At 36.5% G+C, this 17,607-nt stretch overlaps 3 protein-coding genes across 3 annotated transcripts; 1 reads left to right on the forward strand and 2 right to left on the reverse strand.

The window, feature by feature from the left end:
• LOC109223872 (aquaporin NIP6-1) lies at window positions 8,318-11,114 on the forward strand. The gene is made up of 5 exons (XM_019388340.1): window positions 8,318-8,709; window positions 8,785-9,009; window positions 9,092-9,286; window positions 9,781-9,842; window positions 10,501-11,114. Exons 1-5 carry the CDS (start codon window positions 8,494-8,496, stop codon window positions 10,703-10,705), a joined length of 903 nt encoding a protein of 300 aa, XP_019243885.1. The 5' UTR covers window positions 8,318-8,493; the 3' UTR covers window positions 10,706-11,114.
• LOC109223873 lies at window positions 11,258-12,872 on the reverse strand. Its single transcript, XM_019388341.1, has one exon. The coding sequence runs from the start codon at window positions 12,590-12,592 to the stop codon at window positions 12,248-12,250; it is 345 nt and encodes a 114-aa protein (XP_019243886.1). The 5' UTR covers window positions 12,593-12,872; the 3' UTR covers window positions 11,258-12,247.
• LOC109223874 (60S ribosomal protein L7-1-like) lies at window positions 13,213-16,767 on the reverse strand. The gene is made up of 6 exons (XM_019388342.1): window positions 16,661-16,767; window positions 16,034-16,233; window positions 14,732-14,832; window positions 14,515-14,652; window positions 13,680-13,782; window positions 13,213-13,604 (listed from the first exon to the last, which is right to left on the reverse strand). The coding sequence occupies exons 2-6, from the start codon at window positions 16,214-16,216 to the stop codon at window positions 13,389-13,391; spliced, it is 741 nt and encodes a 246-aa protein (XP_019243887.1). The 5' UTR covers window positions 16,217-16,233; window positions 16,661-16,767; the 3' UTR covers window positions 13,213-13,388.

Raw genomic sequence — 17,607 nt, forward strand, 5'->3', positions numbered from 1 at the left:
TGGAACAACTATTACCCGTACCATGCCAATTCTTTTTTAAGCATGAGGTGAATATTTATCTTTAAAGAACACGTGCAATAAGTGTTGGGTGTACAGACAAAGTCCCACATTGGTAGCTGAAAAGCTTGGGAGTCTACATATAAGGTGTAGGGATTTCTTAATGGTGTGAGGCCTTTTGGGGAAAACTGTGCGGGCTTGGCGCAAAGCTGACAATATCACACAATGTTAAGAGTGTATTTGAACTAGTTTATCTCAACAACTAGTATCAGAGCCCAGGTTCAGCGGGACGAGTATGGAGCTGGCGGAGTGATGGTGCGGGGCGGCACGCACACAAGAAGAAGCTAGTGGCAGGCTTCGGGTGCCATAATACTCTAACAATGTGGGTGACACACAGTAATCTCGGAAATTGACCCGTGGATCATGGTAGTGGGCTACGTCGAACTTAGTTCGAGGGAGAGATGTGCAAACAAAGCCTCACACTGGTAGCCCAAACGATTGGGAGTCTACATATAAGGTGTATGGATCTCTTAATGGTGTGAAGCCTTTTGGAAAAAACCGTGTAGGCTTAGCCCAAAGCGAATAATATCACACCAGTATATTTGGGCTAGTTTAGCCCAACAATAAGAAAGCCAAAGTGGAAGACATGGAGATTCCACCAATATGCATTTGAAGAAAATAAGGAGGTCTATGATCTATTTCCTACCTCTAAATTCTATACCGTACCAATACGCAACTTTTTACCATTGAAATGACCCTTGGAAGAAAAATTCTATTGTTGCCATTATTGCTTTTAAGTTTGAAAAAAGAATACACCAAGGATCAGATAGTTACACATTCATATGAAACAAAAGCATTTGTTCTCACACCATTCTTGAATCAGTTACCAATCTTTTCATTGTTTTTCACTTATCTTTTCACATCTGTCACTTCGCCATTGCTGTAAATTTCTATTTCTAGCCGTATATGAGTCCATCCACATTTTACCACCTACAATTTGACAGTGGCAATTAATGCTACTGCTTTTGGAGATACATTATGAGGCACAATAAAGAACTTACTCTAATTTTTAAAAAGAAAGAAAACACGCCATAAAGCAGTATGTAATCAACTAATTTATAAGTGCGAATATCACCATTGATTTAACAGATCATGGATCCTTCTACTGATCTTCTTTTGCTTAATGATTATGTTTGGAAATTAAATGAATAATGAGGGGACATTCTTTTTGATTGCATTTGATTACGCTTTAAATGGTGGATCCAATGAAAAGTGAAGTGAGAGCCACCAAAATCGAAGAAAAAAGAAAAACAAGAGAAGGAGAAGAAACGAGAACAACAAATTAAAAAGGACAAACCGTATTTCATTCAATCAAAGTAGGCCTACGTCGTTATTGATTGCGAAAAGCTTTGACATTCATTATAAAAGATTCCCTATGTACTTTTAGTATTGGTTTCCAGTTAATGTTTTTTACTAAAAGCAGTATATTTAGTATGAAACCCTGCATGTGCGTGGATGCATTCCACTCACCTTAAGTTGTCATCGGCAAAATTGAAACCTCCAAGTAACATCATTGTTGGTATTACGGTGTTCAAAATCAGAAAATCAGAAAAATAGAACTTAGAACATAAAATGTAAAAATAATTCCGAGTCCACTGAATTCACAGTGTGTCCTTAAGGAATTTAATCCCCTCTCTGTTGCCCAAGGTATACGGATTAATTCCTCCCAGGATAGAACGGAATAACTATTCTGTGATAGCGGCACTTCAAATCACAAAACTTCAGCGAACTCAGCAAACGGAGCAAATCACACTTGACACCTATGTTTATTTAGAAAATAATGCAACAATGTAGAAAAGAGGGGAGAAGATTTCAAATTTTTCCATATCTGAAAAATGAGGCCAAGCCTCTAAATCTATAGACAATGAAAGTGTGAGATGAAGAGGTGCAAACCAAGGAGGTGCCTTTTCATTTCCCATTCACACCCCTTAATAAAAATACAACAATCCCCCACATGAATGGGGAATGGACATATGTGAAAAATATGCATGAAAATACTGTGTGATTCGCAAGTAAGGATTAATCGCATCTGGATAAGTAGGTTTCCCTTTTAACTTTCCGTAGTGAACTTATGTCGGATATACTCGGTCAATCGGTAGATTTGATATATTTGAACCGTCGAGCTTTGGTGTATACCTAGACAACCATAAGTCACACAATCAATCCTTAACCGTTTTTGGTTCTCACGGTTGTGTTCGTTTCAGCTATGAACATCGCCTGGTTTCATGAGTGCTTAGAGAATGGGCCTTTACTTTCATTCCCCTTAAAGCGGCTTACACTTCACACTCACATAGGTGATTTCTAAACGTGTAATCCTATAGACACACTATTTAGTCATATCCTGCCAGACTTATCAAATCATTAAAAAACTTTAAGCTTTATTGACTCATCAAAAAGCCTTAATGCTTTACCTTGATTTCTGAACATTGTCTTCATCACGAGAATGGGTTGAGTTATTTGACAATGTTGAACCGTCATTCATAACTTTGTTTGATCTCTTTGAACCTAGCTCTTGGGATCTCTAGTCTGCTAGGTAGAGTTACCGCCATGATGACTTGTCCAAGGCCTTAGCCCCATTCCCTTCGATGATCTTTCAACTGCCTCTCTAGATAGGCCTTTTGTAAGTGGATCCGACACGTTATCTCTTGACTTTACGTAGTCAATCGTGATAACACCACTAGAGAGTAGTTGTCTAACGGTATTGTGTCTCCGTCGAATGTGACGAGATTTTCCATTATATATAACACTCCCTGCCCTGCCTATTGCCGCTTGACTATCACAATGCATACATATAGGTGCCAAAGATTTGGGCCAAAATGGAATATCTTCCAAGAAATTTCGGAGCCATTCAACTTCTTCACCGGCCTTGTTTAAGGCTATAAACTCAGCCTCCACTGTAGAGCGGTCAATGCACATTTGTTTGGACAATTTTCAAGATATCGCTCCTCCACCGACTGTTTAGAATCGGTTGACCCGGTGATCTAATTTGCATCACTATACCCCTTTATTATCGCGGGATACTTATTGTAGTCCAAAGCATAATTTGTAGTATATTTCAAATACTTCAAAACTCGTTTCATTGTCATGAAAGTTTAATGCAAACTTTCTTATGTCGTAGACTAATATGTCTCGACTTTTGATTGCATATCAGATTATTGACTACACTTAATGTAGCAATAATATATTATAACAGCTGGAACGTTTGGCATCAGTTGTGGCCACAACCTTTTAAAATATAACACATTTTGCAATCATTCTGCCATTTTCAAGCATTTGTATGCTATTTATTCATACGTCTATATGATATGCAATTTATAGCACCTTCATTTATGAAACAAATCCAACTTCTAATGGATTTTGGTCATGTTCATCGGTTTGGTTCACCTCATTATAGACCAACGTATTAATACGTTCGTTTATGAACGATCATGTTTATACAAGACATACAAATACACTTTTCATGAAAAGTCACAGCCTTCCAGGTGACACCCTTTCATAAAAGAGCTAAACATTATAAATGTTCAAGAAAGAACAAATCATTTTTGGAAAGACACGTAAACAACTTTCGAATTTGTAGTTTCATCACTAGTCATCACTAAGACTGAACAAGTGATGAATTCACCGACTACCATATCAATATCCTTAAAGATTCGTGGGGTTAGAAGAATCATATCATCTAGTTCTTCTAAATAATATAGACATCACGTCTAACATTAACTTTTGTTATGCATAAGCTAAATGCCCCCACATTTCACATGTTTCATGTGCCTTTTTTATCAATATATAATCCATATATAACCAAACAATGACTACATAATTTAGAGTATTCTTAATGTAAATACACTAGTTTGAAACCATTTGACAATATTTTCTAGTCAAATTTCGCATGCCATTGTTTGGATGCTTGTTTTAGTCCGTAAAGTAACTTAACAAGTTGATACACCTTCTTTTCTTTTTCAGGAACCACGAAACCTTTAGGTTGTTTCATATAAATTTCTTCCTCCAAATCTCCATTAAGAAGGTTGTCTTTACGTCCTTCTGATGGATTTCAAGGCCATACACGGCGGCTAACGCTATTAACACCCGAGTAGATGTAATCTTCGTTACCGGTGAGTATGTATCAAAATAATCAAGACCTTCTCGTTGTCTAAACCCTTTAACAACTAATCTTGCCTTATATTTGTCAATAGTACCATCAGCTTTCATTTTCCTTTTGAAAATCCATTTAGAACCCAAAGGTTTATTTCCCGGAGGAAGATCAACCAATTCCCAAGTATGATTACTTAATATGGATTCTATCTCACTATTGACTGCCTCTTTCCAATATTGTGCTTCCGAGGAAGACATTGCTTCTTGAACGTTTGAGGCTCATTTTCCAAAAAGAATGCCAGAAAATCTGGTCCAAAGGAAGTAGTTGTCCTTTGACGTTTACTACGTCTTGAATTTTCCTCATCAAACGTACTTTCCTTTGCTTCTTCCCGAGGTCGCTTAGATTTTTCATTAGACGACTCACATTCCATTTTATACGGATAAATATTCTCAAAGAATTCAGCATTATCTAATTCAATTACCGTATTAATATGAATGTCGGGATTTTCTTATTTATGAACCAGAAAATTATATGCCTTACTATTTATTGCATATCCTATGAAAACGCAATCAACGGTTTTTGGTCCAATTTTTACCCTTTTGGGTTTAGGAACTTGCACTTTAGCCAAACACCTCCACACTTTAAAATATTTTAAGTTGTGTTTCCTTCCTTTCCATTTTCATATGGAATGGATTGCGTTTTGCTATGGGGAACTCGATTCAGTATTCGGTTAGCTGTAAGAATAGCTTCCCCCCACAAGTTCTGAGGTAAACCAGAACTTATTAACAAGGCATTCATCATCTCTTTTAACGTTCTATTCTTTCTTTCCGCAATTCCATTAGATTGCGGTGACTGAGGGGCTATCGTTTGGTGAATAATTTCATATTCCAAACATATTTCTCCAAAAGGAGATTCATATTCGACGCCCCTATTACGTTGTTGAGCCAACCACAAGAACTGTTGTTTGTGTCACGACAGAGCCAGAATTAATAAATGGTAAAGTTTTTAATCTTCAAACCCATCTGACACATTCGGAATTAATAAACGGTGAAGTTTTTAATCTTCAAACCGAGTAACATCTGATACAACTAGATCTAATAAACGGTGAAGTTTTTAATCTTCAAACCTTGTAATTTGTGACACAATCAAATTTAATAGACGATGAAGTTTTTAATCTTCAAAGCAAATAATAAATTAGAGTAGAAAATCACTAAGATTTTAATCTCCAAAACGAATATAAAGTCACTTAGACTTTAATTTCCGATAAATGAGTAGAAAGTCACGAAGACTTTAATCTCAACGAACGAGTAACAAATCACGCAGATTTTGATCTCGAAGCAGGAGTAGAAAATCACGAAGATTTTCTTCTCTATAACGGATATGGAAAATCACGAGAATTTTAATTCCCCTTCCAAATGGTTTTTCTACTAAACCATTATAACACTTTAAACAGTTTGACCTCTTTCTCTAATCAAACATATATATGTCCATCTTTACATATTATATGATCTCAAGAACATTTTCAAGTATTACTGTAAGCCTTACTCATGTCTTACAACCTTGAAGATACCATGCATGCCACCAAATTGTATATCAACTACTAATAGTTTTTTCATTTGGTCAAAGAAATAACAAACTTAACAGCAAACGCATGTTATTTATACTCATGCATACAATTCTATATATATGAAATTATCACATAATAACATCTACTCTAATGTTTGTAGCAACTCGATCATAAATCACTAGAGTAGGAAATAATAAACAGATTATAAGCCAGAGTAAGAAGAACAGAACCCGTTTTTTGTAGTCACGCTCTCATTGAATCTGGATCTCTTTCGAGAAATTGCTACCACAATATCTGGTGCTTCTGGAGAACTCTCGTAAGAGGATAGCAACAAAACAAAAGGAAAAGAAAAATCTTTTCTCTTGTTTACCCTATAGGCATAAAACACTGATATCAACGTGACCGTGTAATCACGTTGTTCTTTGCCAATTGACATGAAATAATCCAAGAATACCTTGGAAGAATTCTTGGATATCAAATGTTTAAAACATTAGTACCTTGTGAAACTGAAAGAAAGGAATTATTCTTTTCCTTTGCCTTCACCCGTAATTGGTTAATGTCTAAACTAGTGGATTTAAAGACATTCTCTGCATCACTGTTGCCATTTCTTCATGATTTCAATCAACATCTTACTTCAAGGCCACAGTCAATTATAAGGATTTCACCTTTCAAAGTCATGTTTGTGCAACAGAATTCACGATCCTTCAATTTTTTTTTCTTTTATCAACCATCAAAGTAATTCAACAAATTCCTCAAAATTGTTGGTATTACGGTGTTTAAAATCAGAAAAATAGAACTTAGAACATAAAATGCAAAAATAATTTCGAGCCCACTGAATTCACAGTGTGTCCTTAAGGAATTTAATCCCCTCACTGTTGCCCAAGGTATACGGATTAATTCCTCCCAGGATATAACGGAATAACTATTCTGTGATAGCGGCACTTCAAATCACAGAACTTCAGCGAACTCAACAAACGGAGCAAATCACACTTGACACTTATGTTTATTTAGAAAATAATGCAACAATGTAGAAAAGAGGGGAGAAGATTTCAGATTTTTCCATATCTGAAAAATGAGGCCAAGCCTCTAAATTTATAGATAATGAAATGGTGAGATGAAGAGGTGCAAACCAAGGAGGTGCCTCTTCCATTTCCCATTCACACCCCTTAATAAAAACGCAACAATCATTAAGTACCGTATACCCTGTATAGTTCCACAAGTGGAGTATGGATAAGATAGTGTATACACAGACCTCGTCCCTACCTTAAGAAGATAGAGAGTCTGTTTCAGATAGACAGACCTTCAGCTTAAAAAACGCATAAATTACCTTAAATTAAAGGTCATGAAATGCAGAAAACTCTAATTATGGAATGCTAAGTGAAGCACTTAGAATTCTTAATGAATCTTAGAATTTTAACTTGTACGCTGCTAAATTGGGAAAAATTATGGAGATCTTATCAATATTTAGGACCCCTAAAATGAAAATTTTAAGTGTCATGACCTCATCAGATGTTATACAAGTAAAATGAAAGTCTAAAGGAAGGTGGTAGAACAAGCCACGTACTTAGCTACATTTGATGTGGAGTAAGGTTGATTAATTGGTTTTTCTTAATCTTTTCTCCTAGCAATCATGACAATAATCCAAATAATGGCAACTTTATAAAAGGAAATGAATTATAAATTGATTATTGCCCACTTCCAAGCAATTCATTCACCTACCATGATTCTTTCCCTCCTGTTTATTGTTTCATTTGGGAAGCAAATATGGTGGCACGAACAACAAAATACCTGGTGCAAAATGGTCAGCTCCATGATCTTTGTGGGTTAATTAAATAACAAGATACAGTGGCCCGAGACGCGAACCACATGACTGATACTTAGTTAGCGTTTGGCCATATATTTTTAAATTTGTTTTGAAAAATTTGATTTGGGTGAAGTTTGATTTGAACATGAAAATGTGTTTGGACATACACTTTCAAAACATATTTCCCAAATTTATTTTGGAAAAACATGTATATTATTTAGGCCCCGTTTGGTCATGAGTTTTGCCAAAATAAATTTGGGATTTATTTTCAAAACTCATGTTTGGCCATAAATTTTGCCCATATTTTGGCCAAATTCCAAATCTCAAATCCCAAAATCAGCTATTGAGCTGATTTTGGGCCAAAATCCCATAACTTGGGAATTATATACATATTTTTTCAAAATAAAGTTGGAAAATATGTTTTGAAAACGTATATCCAAACACATTTTCATCTTCAAACCAAATTTCACCCAAATCAGATTTTTCAAAATAAATTTGGGATCTATGGCCAAACGCTAGCTTAGTGTTCGTAAAGATTTCGGCTCAAAACCAGGTATTGACCAGGTTTTGGGATTTGGACTTTTGCCAAAATATAGGCAAAATCTATGGCCAAACATGTATTTGCCAAATAAAATCCAAGTTTATTTTGGCAAAATCTATGGCCAAACGGTTTGTTAGAGTTCAAATCTTCATTTAAATTCCAAATGCAAAGGTTTTCGGTTTGTGTCCCACTTTCCACTTCCGAATCCCACTTTCCTTTTTCAATCTTTCAATTCCATCCACTAACTATTTCTCACTCTTGGGATTCTCCCAAGTCAAACATTCTTAATTGGCTGATGCAATTAATCAGTACTATAAATAGTATTCACTGGAGTCATACTGTCATAAGGACAAAGGACAGTGAACTCAAGTTTATCTAGCTGTTCATTAATTCTTTTTCCAATAATATTATAGTTTTATCTTTGAGCTATAGGTATGGATCCTGAAGATGGAGTGTCAGCCCCTTCAACACCAGCAACTCCTGGTGCTCCTCTTTTTGGTGGTTTCAAACATGAAAGAAACAACAATGGCAGAAACTCCCTCCTCAAGAGCTTAAAATGCTTCAGTGTAGAAGCATGGGCTTCAGAAGAAGGAAGCTTACCGCCTGTTTCATGCGCGTTACCTCCTCCTCCTGTCTCACTAGCCAGAAAGGTGAGAAAACAGAATAAGCAAATGCAAGTGATATCGAGAAAAACTAACTTGTTTTTTGTGTGTGTGTTTTATCAGGTGGGAGCAGAGTTCATAGGTACTATGATACTAATATTTGCGGGGACAGCCACAGCAATTGTGAACCAAAAGACACAAGGCTCGGAAACCTTAATTGGATTGGCAGCCTCCAGTGGTCTAGCTGTAATGATTGTCATTCTGTCAACTGGCCACATTTCTGGAGCTCATCTCAACCCAGCTGTGACCATTGCTTTTGCTGCTCTAAAGCATTTCCCCTGGAAAAATGTATGACTTATAAACACTCGTTAACCACTTAGTTTCTGGCTCTTGTTTATGTTGTTAAGTGCGTTAATCTTGTTTTTGACAGGTTCCTGTGTACATTGGAGCACAAATTATAGCATCATTCTGTGCTGCATTCACACTCAAGGTAGTTTTGCACCCAATAATGGGTGGTGGAGTCACTGTTCCGTCTGGTAGTTACCTTCAAGCTTTTGCTTTGGAGTTCATCATCAGCTTTAACCTCATGTTTGTTGTCACTGCCGTGGCCACCGACACTAGAGCTGTAAGCATTTATTCTCTGCTCTCTCTCCTCCATCTTGCCTACTTGTCATTTGGACAACCATCACAGATCCCCATATAATTTCGGTGTAGACCCTTATTAAATAAGTAGAAGTTTGTTTTTGCATTCACTGGAATATATTAATGGTGAAGGGGAGTCTTGGCAACCGGTAAAGTTGATGCCATGCGACCAGGAGGTCATGAGTTCGAGCCTTGGAAATATCCTCTTATAAAGTGCAGGGTAAAACTGCATACAATAGACCCTGTGATCCGGCCTTCCCCGGACCCAGTGCATAGCGAAGCTTAGTGCACCAGGCTGCCCTTCTTTTGCATATATTAATGGTAGTAAAACTTGCTAACTGCCAACTGAAATCTCTATGTACAAACTATAAACAATCATTTTATTAAATGGTAGTACTAGTAGTAAACTAGCAATAGGCCAAATGAATTTATTTTGAGTTACCTAAGTTAGAGGTCATCTTTTCTTGGCAACTACAGGTGGGAGAGCTTGCAGGAATAGCAGTAGGAGCCACCGTCATGCTCAACATTCTAATAGCTGGGTAATCTGCAAATCTTGCTGTTTAAGCTTTTAGCCATGTGGTGTTCATTTATGAATCTTTTAGAATGCCCGTTAAGGTTTTGCTGCTCCTTTAATAGTTTTGACAGATCTTGTAGTACTACTTGATCTAGTAGCCTTTATTTCCATTGAGTGTTTTTCATGCTGATGCGAAAAGCTGAACGAAAATCATGTACAGATGTACTATCTAACTAGTCTGAATTCTTTATCCGACTAAATTGAAGCTTTGGAGATTACTTTAGGGACGAAAGTAGACAGCTTTCTTGAATAAAATAATCCCTCCATCCCTATTTGTGTAACACTTTTTCGTACTTTTACTAATCTCCAAATGTTTATCACCATCTTTTACAGCTTTCTCAATTATTAAAAGCTTACTAATGCAATTAAACTTTGATGTGGTTTATTCTCACTCAGATATACAATTTTCCTATTTATATTAATACATAGGTTAAACTAGTACGCTTTCAGTTCAATCAATGATGTGACATAAAATGAGACGAAGGAACCAATATACATACATGAACAATAAAGTATTGACAGCCTAATTCCACAGGAAACCACTTCTTGACGGTAAACATAGCTTGTGAATAAATTAATAGCCTATTTAACGGCCTTCCTATTTTTCATTTCTTGTGTTCTAGGGAGACAACTGGGGCTTCAATGAATCCAGTGAGAACGCTGGGACCAGCAGTAGCAGCAGGAAACTATAAAGCCATTTGGATCTACCTGACTGCTCCGATACTTGGCGCTCTCGCTGGGGCAGGTGTTTACTCTGCAGTCAAACTGCCAAATGAAGATGACAACAATCATGGGAAGCCTTCACTGGAACATAGTTTCAGAAGGTGATTCATCAGTAACACCATCAAACCATGGGAATCACATACTTTAGTAGACAGTGTGCAGTTTTATGAATGTAAAAACTTCTGTACCATTTTGCATCTGGAAGGCAAGGGTGGGTTGAATAAAACAAATCTTTCCGCTCTCTCCGAATGTACAGATTTTAGCAAGATACAATGACGAAGAGAGGCAAGGGAGGAAATGATTAAAGCCTAAGTTTGAGAAGAGAAAAAATATTGGCAAACTTATGCAATGTGTACTATTGGTGAGGTTTTTACTGGATTGTAGAAGAGACTTCTATGTAACATGTGTTTTCACAGAACTAGTGCCACAGGAAGTAGGACTTCTTTTTGTTTTTCTGCATCACTCTGAAATTTTGAAGGGTATGAAGTGCAGCTGAAAGACTAGTCTTATTTCATGCTCCATCTCCTATACTATTTCACTGAGCGGCTAATTTCATCCATTGTGTTAGAAAGCCGGTTAATTTGCACCAGAACAGACTGAGAATTGCAGAAATGTTCATCATATATTTACCTAAACCAGAAGGTCCTTGAGCGGATCCCACGTTAGCCCCAAGACGTTGGTCTCTAACTAGAAAAGTAAATGCTTGAGTATCAGAAAAAGGAACTCTTGTTCTTCCCTAAAGTACTGCCATATTGGCATACGGAAATCCAGCTTAATGTCATATTAAAAATCGAAATTGTTGCAATTAGAACGCTGCATAACTTGCGATATAACTATATACGTAATGAGCTCAACCTGATATGAAACGGTTACCTCTGTTTGTGCACTGCCGACATTTATTTTTTTTTCCAAACATGATTCAGAGTCGATCATTTACCTCAGTAATCTCTGAAATTACTGGATTTAACAAGGTGATATGCAGCTACGACAAAGCTGATTATAAGTTGGAGTCTGACAAACAAATTTGTCCAATCTTATTCCGCTAAGATCTTCACATATTCAATAACTTTCAATTTTAATTGACAAATAACTTGGTCATCCAAAAAAGGAAGACGATGCTCTTGCTATGTCTCTTGAATGCTAAATCAATGTGAAACGCAAATCTGACTGTTTTCTCAAAGAGGTACTATATTGACAGAAACAAAGAAAGTGAAAATATGCTCTCCCTGTTACACTTGGCTATTCAATGCAGGCAGAAAAAAAAAATCGAAGTCCTATTAAGTGTAAGAACAATAACTATTCTACCAAAGGGTGATACCCATATAACATAGTCGGTTAATCTACACTAGGCTGCAATAACGTTAAGATTCATTCCTTTCTAGGCCAATTTATTTTAACTAGTAGTAAACTTTACACGAAACACTTTTCCATGAGTAAATAGGTTAATAACTCTACATTGTTTGCATTAAAACTCTCATATTATAGTCGATTTGTCTACACTAGTTTTCCCTCAAAAAGAATAAAACCCCCAAAACTATTTCCAGTTCAAAATTTGAGAACATTTATATTATGATGATAGAGGTTAAACGTAGAAATTGAGCGTCGTGAAGTACCGAATCAGCTGATGGATTTAAATCAAGTAACCGATTACACCATCTGTAGTGCCTTAGCTTGAATGGATTGATCGGGACTGCGGTGAAAGAAGGATGATTTGTAGAGAGAAAGAGCGAGAGCAGCGGTAAGAGTGCCAAAGACGTCGGCAACAGCGTCCTTGGTAGATGCGCCTGCTGACCGGAAATAACCCAATTCGTCGGCCACCTCCTTAGCGGCGCCGGCAGCGAGTGAGACAATGGATCCGACCCAGATGCTCCGCCGGCGGATGAAAGGGTAACGGGCTCTTTCCGCGACAAAGGAGGTAACGATAGCAATGAAGAAGCAAAACAGGACGTGGTAAAGCTTATCTCGGGCTATCCAATCATCTCCGTCCTCCATTCTTTTTTTATTATAAGAAATTGATTTAGGGAATTGGAGACAACCACCTTTCAGGGAATTTCTAAGCAATTGCGCCAACAAAATGGAGAAGGGAGGTTTAGAAGAGTCACGTCGTTGGATCTTCAGTTAAAATATACTACTGTACATTTTTTTCTTTCTGTCTATCTTGCTTTTTCAATCTTGCCACAAAAAGAATAATTGAACTTCAATTATGAATCACTTGGATTCAAATTGACTATCGATCTGTTAAAAGGTACTATATTCATAGTAAGAACTTTGTTTCTTTATTAGCCTAGTTTATCTACTTATTAACGCTCAGCGTTTGGTTGGACTTTCGTACTTAATGGACCTGAGGATCACCAGCTCACTTCCAAGCTGCAAAACTACAGGGAAATGGAGACTTGGTTTTCTAATTTCTACAGCACTAGCACGTAATATGCATCTATTTCTGGTTGCTAACCGTACCCCATTTCTTCTTATTTCATCTTTTCTCTACTACAGTATCTATCCAGAACCTTTCAGCCGTTGCATAGAATCTAGTGATAACTGATGACAGGAAAATTTGGTAAACACAAAAAAGGTCGGACTACAATAAATGGCTTCGGCTTCAAGGCACAAAATAAGAAACAACCCACGGAAAGGCTACTGAGATCAATGGATGTAGAAAAAAAATTGAAGATCAGTTTTAGCATCCTAAGTACAATTCTGCTGCCATCATACGAGAGTTTTAAGTGCTACATTATCCAATGACGTTATCACAACAATAATACACCCAACAAATAGACCCTTGAATATGCTAATTCATCTTGCTGATCAACTCATTGATTTGACCCTCACGATTGCCTGAATCACCCCCGTCCACAAATCGTTTTTTCTTACCCTGCAATGCCTTTTCTGGCTTGTTGAGAGCAAAGGGACACAAAAAACTAGTGACTTCTTTGAAATGGGGACCAACATTGGCAATCTCATTCACAAGGTCTTCTAAGCATATAATACCATATTGACCCAATGCCTGCAAACAATAAATAGTTACTACACGGGCCGCCCACAAACTACAATAAAAGAGAAAACAAGCAATTCATGGTACCTGTTCGACAACTTCGTTGCTGGTTAAAGGCACTCTCTCGCTGTCAATTTTTCCAGCACCTTTCTTGTAAATTAGATCCTTGATGCTCTTAAGATTTGGATATCTTCAAAAGCATCAACAAAACCATTAGAGATATTCTACAGCCTCGTAGTCTATGACAGAAAAGAATACATAGAACTGCTAAAGCCGTCTCGTTTTTACATGGTTAAAAACTTAAAATTTCCTGCTTAAGGAATAAATAACTGCAATTTAATGTTCTACCAAGATCAGGCATGTTTCTAAGTAGAAATGGTGACCATTAGCTGTAAAAGTAGACCTAATGTTATCCTGGTGTCCCATAATTTTTTTAAAAAAATTAAGCTCCTGGTGTCATCGTAAGGTACATGCTAAAACTTTCTTCTTTAAGTGTCATTGTCTTTAAATTGGTGGAATGGTAGATGGATATTCATTTAGGGATAGCTGAACTTAAAGTGGTTGTATAATTAAATATACCATGGCATTACATCGACTTAATTAAGGGTCTCATTTTCCTCTTTTTGACATACATAAATTTAACTATCAAAGACAAAGCAAACACGGATTTTGGCATTACAAGAATATTGCTCTCCTTAATAGGAAAAAATAAAAATGAGAAAGTCCAAGACCGATTAAATATTCAATTAAGGTCTCTTTGACAGCTCTAAGAAACCAGTAAAATAAAAAAGTGCAGTCACCCCCTCTCCAGCAAGCATAATGCCTATTTACTAATTTGAGGTTGAGTACTTTGGGGATATCCAGTAATGCGAGTTCATTAAATGTCGTGTAGCAAACTAGCAAAAAGGTTAGTTCAACCTACCCATATGTGACATAAGGCTCCACCTTTAGCAGAATTTCCAATATTCTTGCATCTGCCTTCACAAAGACACCACTGAAGATTTTCCGCAGCCTCAAAGAGTACAAAAGCTTTCGTGTTCTTGGGTGCATATCACTTTTCCTGAAGTGAATCACAAATCTTAGGATCCAAGTTACCTTAGCCAAGAAGTAAAAGAATGATTGGAAAACCAGGAACCCACCCGCCAATGCGTATGACATAAAGGAGATTGGAATCAGACGTGACCAATGCTCGCCTGGATCTTTTCTTACCCCTTTGTTTCATTTGGACAAGGTCCATCTCCTAATATATATACAACAGCTCAGTTGAGAAGAATGTTAGACAAACAATATACAACAATTTATAAATCAGATTACTGCAAGTTGATAGCTCAAAAAAGGTAGATAAAAAGCCAACTATAGGCGAGCTCCATTAATGGCTGTAGCAGACGAAAGAGCAAGTGACGCGAAAAGGAAGACTAACATGACACCTTCCAAAGGCAATCTAACATTAAGCAAATATACAAGAGCCACAGGATGCAAGGGTAATGGGTGTCTTAGGCTGAAGAGGTAAATTAATATACCATGCCAATTCCATTTTGATTGTCATTATTCACTATCAAGGGTAGGTTCCACTAGCTTTCAGTTCAGGTGCAGATAGGGAGAACTACAGCCTATTATCTTCTGGGCAAAAAACCTGGAAATTCGGTAGCTAACCTCGCATATTAGTGTAGTTTAAAATATAACACTTTCTGTTTACTCCCAGGAAACAAAAACAATATTATCTTGTGATTGTATAGGCCAGAAGTAGTTCCAGAGTGTTGGTGCCACCCAAAATAAATAGTTGCAGTCCTGAGCCCCCTGAATTTGAAAATTTAAAACTGTTATCTCTCCTTAACACATTGTTGTACGTACTGCTTCAGAAGGTTTCTTACCCTCTTACTTCTAATTAATGCACAATACTTTTTTGTTCCTTTCTCGGAAGTTAGAACATCACTATTTCTGTGTTATGGCTATTGGTTGCAAGTCTAAATTGTTTTTGGCCACAATGACTTTCACATCCAGGAATTTTGACCCAAAAAAAGGACTTTCATATCCAGGAAGGACAGAAAGATGCCTGTTACTAGCAAATGAGTGTAAAAGAAATTGGAGGTCATTTTGTTTAGCGCCCACCAAACTAAGAGATAAGTGAACCAAAGTAAATAACAGACCATAAATATATCAATCCTTAACAAACGTCACTGCACCACAAAATTCCTGATTATAGATTCTATAACTGGTAAAGAGACTCAAAACGAAAATACAATGCTGAAGCCAAGAGAAAAAATGGAAAGATCGAGCAATTGCTTCATGAAATAAATGCAATATGTCACAAAGAAACACAAGTAAAAAAGAAAAACAAGATGGGACATGTGCAAATACAAGTCTTACAGCCAGCATAAGATAAAGGGAAAAGGCTCAAATTTAAACAAACGATGCAATTTAAACAATCAATTCATAGATACCTTATCCCTATACTCTCGAATGAACTGCTCAGGCTTCTTGATAACAAAATTATCAGATTTAAGTCTCTTGACTTTCTGCTCTAGCTGGAGTTTTCTTCTGATTGCCCACTCTTCATTGTTCTTCCTCTTTTTTAGAATCACTTCTGGTATATAATTTAAAGGCTGTGGCACCTCCTCAGCCATTGTTAGCAATTCTATCTCTGAGACAAACAATGAGCAAAGTTAGACAAACCCTTGTCATTTATTAGATATATTGGACTATCCAACTTCTCAAACACCGACTTTAACTCAATTTAGCAGTTGAATATTGTTAATCTCATAACAAATGGTAAAAGTTGAAACAAAAGATGGTAACACGGAAATCATAGGTCTGAATAGAATGATTAGAAAATGAATTGAATTTTATGAACTTCATTCAACAAAATGTAAATTTGAAACATCACGATAAATATTTCAAGTCCGCTGACAAAATTGACAGACGTGTCTATAACATTTGATTATAACAAACAGGAAACAAGCACGAATGAAAATTAAATAGTAAAAACAACAAAGCACAAGTAGCCAATGCTAACATATAATGTGTATTCTATCAGTAAAACTCAGTAAGAAAACAGAGATAGAGGTTACTTTATTCGCCGGAGAGGAGCAAGTTTGAAGACGAGGTAGGGTGAGGGAGGTTTAGGGTTTTGGATTTTGGACCGGTAAGGACGAGACTCGGGAGAGTATTATCAATCGAAAAGAGAAATCAACTCTTTACCAACATTATAAGTTGATGGGCCGGATCCATATTATTAAGTTGGGCCCTCATTAAATTCCTGTTCATCCAAAAATAATTGGGCTTTCTGAAAACCCAGTCCACCTAGACAAGGGAGAGATTTTGGGCTTTTCTTTACCATAGCTACTAGTTGGGAAAACTACACTGTATGCCACTCTAAAAAATAATAGCCGAAAACATATCTATACTCTTTAGCAACTTTAGACTTGTATTCTTAACTTAGACTACTAATATACATAACAACCCTCTGTGATAAATAAATATAATGTCAAACAATTAAGCTAGCGTTTGGCCTAAATTTGGTTGAAATTTAAAAAAAATAAGTTTTTGAAGATGAGATGAAAATAGTTTTTAAAAGTTGAAATTATGTTTGGACATGCATTTTACTTGAAAAGAATTTAAAGTTTTGTGAGTAAAAAACTTCAAAAACTACTCTAGAGCTGTTTTAGGATTTGAAGATTTTGTTTTCAAAGTCTGCCAAAAAATGGTTCAAATCTACAAACAAACAAATATTTGAAAACAGGTTTGGGAAAAGCTCCCAAATTTTATGGCCAAACAAAAACTAATAGTTGGGGACTTGGAATTACATACATTTATTTCGATTATACTTGCACAAAGTCTCTGATTTATGAGTGTTGTCTGTATCAGGGGCGGAGCCACAGTGATGGTTGCAGATCCGGTCGAACCCGATAATTTTTGTACAAATCCTCATATTTGTATTAAGAAATCTAATAATTGTATAAATTATTAATTTAGAACCCACTAACTTAAAAGAATTATAATCCCAAACTTATAAAAG

The sequence above is a fragment of the Nicotiana attenuata genome, chromosome 3, assembly GCF_001879085.1.
Source record: "Nicotiana attenuata strain UT chromosome 3, NIATTr2, whole genome shotgun sequence".
Lineage (NCBI taxonomy): Eukaryota > Viridiplantae > Streptophyta > Magnoliopsida > Solanales > Solanaceae > Nicotiana > Nicotiana attenuata.

Bases quoted from the DNA above. Each gene is read 5' to 3' on its own strand.
- LOC109223872 (XM_019388340.1), top strand. From the start codon at position 8,494: ATGGATCCTGAAGATGGAGTGTCAGCCCCTTCAACACCAGCAACTCCT. The intron at 9,287-9,780 runs GTAAGCATTTAT...TGGCAACTACAG, and splicing joins TGGCCACCGACACTAGAGCT to GTGGGAGAGCTTGCAGGAAT. The intron at 9,843-10,500 runs GTAATCTGCAAA...CTTGTGTTCTAG, and splicing joins CTCAACATTCTAATAGCTGG to GGAGACAACTGGGGCTTCAA.
- LOC109223873 (XM_019388341.1), bottom strand. From the start codon at position 12,592: ATGGAGGACGGAGATGATTGGATAGCCCGAGATAAGCTTTACCACGTC.
- LOC109223874 (XM_019388342.1), bottom strand. From the start codon at position 16,216: ATGGCTGAGGAGGTGCCACAGCCTTTAAATTATATACCAGAAGTGATT. The intron at 14,653-14,731 runs GTGGGTTCCTGG...GATTCACTTCAG, and splicing joins TATGTCATACGCATTGGCGG to GAAAAGTGATATGCACCCAA. The intron at 13,783-14,514 runs GTAGGTTGAACT...ATGCTTTTGAAG, and splicing joins GAGCCTTATGTCACATATGG to ATATCCAAATCTTAAGAGCA.